The 7,512-nt window shown below is 41.9% G+C and overlaps 1 protein-coding gene across 2 annotated transcripts in view; it reads right to left on the bottom strand.

The window, feature by feature from the left end:
* Window positions 1-7,512, bottom strand: part of doc2d (double C2-like domains, delta) — a 34,874-nt gene that overhangs the window by 19,030 nt on the left and 8,332 nt on the right. For both annotated transcript variants that reach the window (XM_035661049.1, XM_035661050.1), the window contains exon 5: window positions 4,807-4,916. In XM_035661049.1, coding sequence (XP_035516942.1) covers window positions 4,807-4,916 — 110 coding nt within the window. The remainder of the gene's footprint in view (window positions 1-4,806; window positions 4,917-7,512) is intronic.

The raw sequence follows: 7,512 nt of genomic DNA on the forward strand, positions 1-7,512 counted from the left end.
GTGTGGGTTCACTGACAAAATCTGCCCCGTGAGTTACATCAGATTACTGGGGGTGTTTTAGCACTCCTGCTCGGAGTCTGTACTTGTGAAAGTATCTCTTTAATGGTCCCAAACAAGTAGGAAGAGTGTCAACAAAAAACTCACTTTGATAACAACAAGGATGACCTTTGCTGTGGTATTTTTTATAGTTTCTTAAAAGGATCATCGTCATGTAATATACAAACTTTAGATAAATACTTGTTGAATCCCCACTTTAGACTGCCGTTGGTTAAAGTCTTAATTCTCTGTTTTCTACATTTGGGAATTACTTCATGTTCCCAAACATTAAGCGAACTGTTCAATCTGAAGGATGTTATATGCCAGATAAACTATTAAAGCTGTTAATATTATGAAGATAACTGGCATGACTACTTACAATCATACTTCATATTCATTTTCAAGGGAAAATCCCTGCAATGCTTGTTAGGTTATTAAAAATTGCAAATCTGACTTCAATGTAAGATAATATTTTTAAAGAATAAAGGCTTCTGTTGAATACTAATTACCCAATTTAACACAAAGTACAGCAGAGGTTAATAGGAATGTCATTAGTTTTGCAGGTATTTTGTCATATCAACCAACGTGTTAAGGTTTTGACCCAATGGTGGCATTAGATGATTATTTTCTCATTATTCTCTCTGAGGGGGATGTGGATGTCTATTCAAAATTTCATGACAATTAATTTAATAGTTTTTACATTAGTTACAATATCAACCTGATGGTGGCGCTAGAGAAAAAGTGGAAGGATCATCAAAATCAGCACGATTCACCCTCTGAGGACCATGAATGTCTGGGCAAAATTGTTGAGATTTTTAGATATTTCAGGCAGGAAATATGGTGAACCGGCCGACGTAACCATCTGTAGAGCCATGCTACAGCATGGCCAAAAATAGAGCAACCCTTCTCAAAAATATCATTCTCACCCTGACATAGACACCTAATCAAAGAATTCTCTCCCGACCTGACTACATCAGTACCCAACTATACATCTCACCTGAGGCATCCAGTAGCCAATCTCAGCCTCACCCTCCATCCAATACCAAATCAAGTCCTAGATTTGTCCCTATCTCCCCACAGCCGAGGACAGTGTGAGTCTATTACGAAGCCTGACAGAGGGAAGGACAGATAGAGGGAAGAAATTGAGAGAGAGACTAGACCTGGCACTGACATCATGTTGGTAGTCCTTTAACACACACACACACACACACTGGATCTCTTGATACCCACCTCTCATCACAACACCTCCACATGCTCCATCTCTCCTCTGTTAACTGGCAGCCTGATAACCGTTTTAGTGATAAAAGCCATGAGTAGTCTCAAAGATGAGATTCTCCCCAAAATCATAAATGTACAATTTCCTTCAATTTTCCTGTGTATCCAAATGCACCAAAAAGCGTTGTGTCATTTAACTGAGGGGGAAGGATTAAGGTACCACATTATCACTGTCACCTCTTTCTAAATCTTTTGAAATATACCCAAAGGCAGAGAAAGACTGCAGCAACTGATTTGGACCTGATCTCAAAATCATTACGGCCTCACAGCAATAAAACAATCTTCAGAGCAGCTCGATCTGTCTCACATTAAAACTTCAAAGGAGACTAGATATATCTAGTTGTTCCCAGTCGAGTTTCTCATGTTTCAGGTATTCTCTATAAATTAGCAACAGCTCACAAAATCTTGAAGCGGGCTGGCCTTAACTTGAGATCAGTAAAGAGTTTCTTTTAAAATGAGACAATTGTGATTGAAGACTCAATAACAGACTGAATAACTCGTCAAGATGCCTTTTTTTTGGCAGTGTTTCCAGTTCAGTTGACTTTTCACTCAAGACCTGAGCACCTCAGGCAAACTTGCTGCACCAATTGAAGGATTAGTGGGTATGAAGCCAACCGTTAACTCGGGATTGAGGACATTATTTATTCAGCTGGTTCATTCTTAATAACAGAATGGACCTCCAGTGGCCCTTAGAGATAAAGTCTGCACACTGAAGAATATGATTGTTGAATACTGAATATAAAAAAAAATTAATGCTGTTACAACTTTGAAAGATTTTTTTTCTAACTATTTCATAACCAGGTTCTATTCCATCCTCTCTATTTAAGTGCATTTTGCTCCAGGATAATGGCTTTATATAATCGTTGTAACTGCAAATGAGTGAATGAACGGTGAAATAAATAAATAAATGCACAAAACCAGTCTTCTCCCTCCACTTTACACACAGCATAACTCTTTTTACAGCCTTTATCCTTCAGTACAAAGAGTGGTGCAGTAGAATGGACTTGACACCAAAGAAACTTTTAATGACTCAAAGGTTTTTAGTTGCACTCCAGCTTTTGAAGTTCCACACAGTGAGAAATTTATTTTCATGATGTCCAACCCCATTTTTGATACTATTTATGAATATTTTTAATGGAAATGGTAGAGCCATTCCCACACTAGACTGTCTACCTAAGCATGATGCATGCAATTAATACAGTGCAATCTCATCAAAGTGAAGCTTCACTGTTTACTGTTCACTCTCTCCACACATTGGAACAATTCCCAAACACTAGCGCTAATAGCCACACACAGTTAGCATGAAATAATTTGCTTCTTCAGAGAGCTCGGTGGTAACTGAACTGCATTTTATAAGGGGGAATTACGCCCAGACTTTGATGGCAGCAAGGACTGTAACGCATCACAGTACATCAGATGTGCACAGATACAGCCAGTACAATACCTTTCAGCATGAGGGAGTGAAACTGTAAAACAACATAAAACCTACTGCTGCGAGAAATGGTTGCAGTGTAATGAAGTAGCGTCATGGTTAAGCAACGTTTGCATAAAAACATACTGTACATGCAGTTGCAAGAACAATACTTGCACTATAAATAGATATGCTAATTGCTCTTCCGTTGCATTTCTGACGAAGTAGCGAATACTATGAGTGTTTGTCGTGGTATTAAGCTACTATAGTAAAAAAGATCAGTGAAATGTGCTTACAATGCCTAAATGAAAACGTAAGAAATAATCCTTGTTCTCACTTGAAAATACATTAATCTGAACCAGAATGGGTCTGCTCTGATTTCATTATAGTCCAGTTTTACTATAAACTTAGCACTCTCCAGGCCCTCAGGCAGGTCTACAGGCTGAGTCTGGACAGAATCCTTCTGCTCAGCAGCACTCACAACACGGGGATCAAAGAGTGCGGCATCCCCTCCTCTGAGCCATGCTGGGACCGGCAGAGCGGCATGCAGCAGGGCACAACCAAGTGAGTAAACATCTCTCCGGGGATCCCTCTCTGTTTCTCCATTCTCTGACTGTTCGCTGCTTTCTGTGGAGTAATGAGAACAAAGTCTGTCTATTGGCTGAGGTATCGTGCTGGCGCCTGAACACATCCAGAGAGAGTTGAAGCAGATTTTCCTCCCCTCTCTATCTCTCTCTGTCTGTTTCTTGTTTCCCCCCTTTCCTCGCTGTCAGACAGCGTTTCATTCACTCCCACTCCATTGCTGTCTCACATATTTCTCACTGTCCTCATTCTTTCGTTTTTTTTGGCCCCCGCTATGAGTAAACTCCTCCCCATCGCTCGCATTTATTTCTCAACTAAGTGAATTTCCTCATTCATCACTTTATCCATTTCACTAGACTCTCTGTGAGACAATCTTTTTCTCTCTTTCAACTGACCCTTGGATTCTCTCCATCCATCTATTATATCATCTTCGTCAATCTTGGTTTCTCCAGTTTCCTCTTCCACACTGCTCTGTCACTTGACATCACTCACACTTTTCCTTCTGCTCTCTTTGTTGATCTTGGCAGTCACCTCTCTCTTTCTCTCTCTCTCTCTCTCTCTCTCTCTCTCTCTTCATCCCTCGCTTGAGACTGGACACTGGTCACACTATTCCTCGTTTTGGCTTCCCAGAGCCCCCATGCTGGTTTGTGTCTGTGGGCAATGTCCTTGAACAGAGGTCATGGGTTTCCTCTAGTTTGAAGGGTCTCTCCTCAAGCTGCTGTTTGTGTGTTTACGTGTGTGTTTGGGAAAGGAGAGTAAATGTTATTTCCAAATGTGTGCGTGTGTTTGTAAAAGCTCAAGGACGTGTGTTGTTTGCATATACGTGTGTGTGTGTTTTCTCTACGTACAGAGGAGGGGCCATGCATGTTCTTTCCTGCCAGTGATTGCCCTTGACATACACACAAGAGGATAAGCACACACCTGACTGCCTGAGTCTGTGTGTGTGCTGCAGACGAGATTCATTTGTGTGTGTACACGCACCTCTGAGTGTGTGTGCGCATACATCCGAGTGTGTCTGTGCTTGTGTTTCCTCAGGATAAACAATGCCATCCAACCCTATTATGAATCCGCTGAGCAAACTGACACTGATTGTTCGCAGCGCACACGTTCACAAACAAAGCACACGCGAAACTCCGTCTCTGAATCAACTTACACATGCAGGATGACACGAGAGCATCAGAGTTTTTGGGCCAAGATGGCTACGCTTGACCTCAATCAATCCACATGGAGAGCACTGTGGGAAGCAGGGGGCGGAGCCTTACCGCCAGCCAGCACCTGAGCAGTTACCGCAGCAACAGCAAGTGGAACAGTTGGCTGGCATTGCCTGGCTGCAATAATGAATTACCTGGAAAAGCCCACTGGGAGGCACAGACGGCTGTTGGCAGTTCACCGGGGGATTGGAAGCATGGATCTTCATCCACCGGATAATGAACTGGTCATTTTGCTTTTTGGGGAATAGTACTAATTGCTGGCCAGAGAGAATTTCAGAGCTGAGCACCTACCTGAGTGTTTTGGTGGTCATGTCAGCTGCTGTGATGCCATGATACACCAGCGTTTCGTTCCACACTGGGTTCAACGTATTCTTCAGGGTCTTTGTGCGTAGCTTGTTTGCCTGAGGGGATAAAGAAGAAAAAATATGAAAAGAAATTCATGGAAAGGGAAGGATCAAAAAAAGAAAAGAGGAATAAGAAATGTTTTAAGGGTGAGGGAGCAAACTAGTCAGATCAGAGAAAGAGAAAGAGAATAAAAGATCATGAAAAGGAAGCAAAACGAGTGACACTAAAAGATCAAGAAAAACAGAGAGAGAGAAAAAGAGGGGAAACATCATTTATCTCTGTCCCTCAGGAAATCGCAGACATCTGCTGCCTACTTTGTAGAGGAGAGTGAGAGGACACAAGGCTTCCCTCGCTTCACCTGTCCGTCTGTCTCCTCCCCAACATAAGACACCAGCCAGACCTCCAAAACAAGGACTGTGTCTCAAAAACAACACAGCAGCCAATTAAATTGCACAACACATTCAACATGAAAAATTAAAGCTCTCCAGGAGAGGAAATGCCCATGAGCCCTTAATAGCTTCACCATCCATAAATAAAGTTTGCAGCCACTTGGTGCCTCATCTCCCATAGTTGCCTTCAAGATGTGTTCATTTTTCAAGTTTTTATTTCAGATTTGCTTTTATATGTATTTTAATTATTAAAAATTCCTTCAAGAAATGTTTAATTTAATTGCATTTTCAATTTTTGACTGATAAACGCATTCCTGCACAAAAGTCTTGCAAAGCCAAACCTCTGGCTCAAATTATGAAGTTCTAGACACATTCTGGTCATAAAATCAGTGGTGGAAAAGATTTACTTTAAGTAGAATTTATATGAGCGCTATACTTGCTAGCTACATTGCAGATTTAGATTTAAAGTACATATAGTAAGGATATAAAATACAGTATGTTATAGTTTGGTAATATTATATTTTTTTCTCCTTGTAAACAAATCCCATTAAAAGACCAAAACCAACAATATATTGATTATACCAGCAAGTATAATCTTTGTAGCGAAAGCCTGACATAAGAATTATCATGGCCATAGATCTAAGGGCCCTTCAGTGATTTAGCATTGCACTTCCTGTAAAGGCTCGGTGAAAGGTTTGAACCAAGAAGCACAACTATAAGGAATAGGAAAATAATATAAATTTAAAAATGGAACCTTACTCGTTGTCAAAAACAAAAGTCAAAACCAGACAGGGGTGATGAGGCAGACTTATCCAGGAGGATCAGACTAGCAAGCTGGTGTCAGTCATGGTGTCATAACAGGCAAAACTCTGGCAGTCTGCAACGCTAAGAGGCATGATAGATGATCCAGTCAGGAATGAATGGAAGTGGCCCAGAATACAGCAGGACAGTTAAGACATGGCAGGGGAAAAAAGCAAATAAGGAAAATGTGAGACTAGGAGTTGGTTAACAGGCTAGACAATGTTATAGTTCCTCTCTGCTGGGGACAGTTTGTAGAGGAAGAAATCGCAGGGTTGAAGCTTCCGGTCCTGGAGGGATTGCTGGAACTGTCTGCCTCCACCACAAATTAATGTGAAGGATCCGGAAGGATGAGGACAGGAGCTGTGGTGAAACGACACTTTAGCTCCCTGAAGGCCTCCTTAGCAAACTGGGACCACACGAAAGGATAATTCTGGTAGCTGAAGGCTTTGAGGGTGACTGCAACAAAACTGTAGATTCCAACGAAGCACCAGCAGAAATTGCTGCAACTACTTGTGAGAGGAAGGGACAGGCCAGTCTATGACTGTCTTGAACTTGGTGGGGTCCATCTGGATGCTGCCTGCAGTGACAATGAACTTCAGGAAGGACACCTTGGAGACATGTTGCAGTCTGTGGAGGACACACTACACATGTTGCATCTGGTCTTAACCCTAAGATCAGAATGTCATCCAAAAAAACCAAAACAAACAAATCATGTAACAAAGTAATTTATGAGTGCTTATAAAACTGCAGGAACATTGGTCAGACCAAAAGGCATTGCCAGATATTAACAATGGCTGCTTGGTGTGTTAAAAGCAGTCTTCCACTCATACTACTCATAAATGCATACTGAGTGATAAGCTTGAGTTCTAAGAAAACAGTGGCCCCCTGTAGCAGTTTGATGTTCGATGGAGGGATGGAGGGATTTGTCCTTTTCATCCACAAAGAAGAAGCCTTGGTGATGAGAAAAAGGGGCAGAAGATACCTGCTGTCAAGTAGTCACTGATTTATTTCTCCATTGCTTGAGTTTCAGTGTGAAAAGTCTTGTCTTGGACGGAGACATGCCCAGGAGGAGATTGACGGCACAGTCATAGGGGTGATGGGGAGGCAGAGAGGTGGTTTAAACTTTATGAGAGACCTCTTTCAAATCCAGATATTCAGAAGGAACTCCTGAGGGATTTGGAAACCCCAAATGAAAACTGATCTCAGACACACACGCATGATAGTGATAACTCCAGCCCAAAAACAAGCCATGTTTACCCTAGAATGACAGGCAGTTGAGGTACATCTACAAGGTGACAGGTGAGTGTTTCATGATGGTAACCTGACATATCCATGTGGACAGGGACAGTTCTGTGAGTTACCAAGCAAAAGGACGTTGTCCATCGAAGGCACTAGCTTCCATGGGTTGGGCTAGATGCCCTCAGCTGATGTCCAGTTAAGTGGCAAGTATGCTGTCCAGTGG

The sequence above is a fragment of the Morone saxatilis genome, unplaced genomic scaffold, assembly GCF_004916995.1.
Source record: "Morone saxatilis isolate NCDOM2014 unplaced genomic scaffold, NCSU_SB_2.0 Contig17, whole genome shotgun sequence".
Classification (NCBI taxonomy): domain Eukaryota; kingdom Metazoa; phylum Chordata; class Actinopteri; family Moronidae; genus Morone; species Morone saxatilis.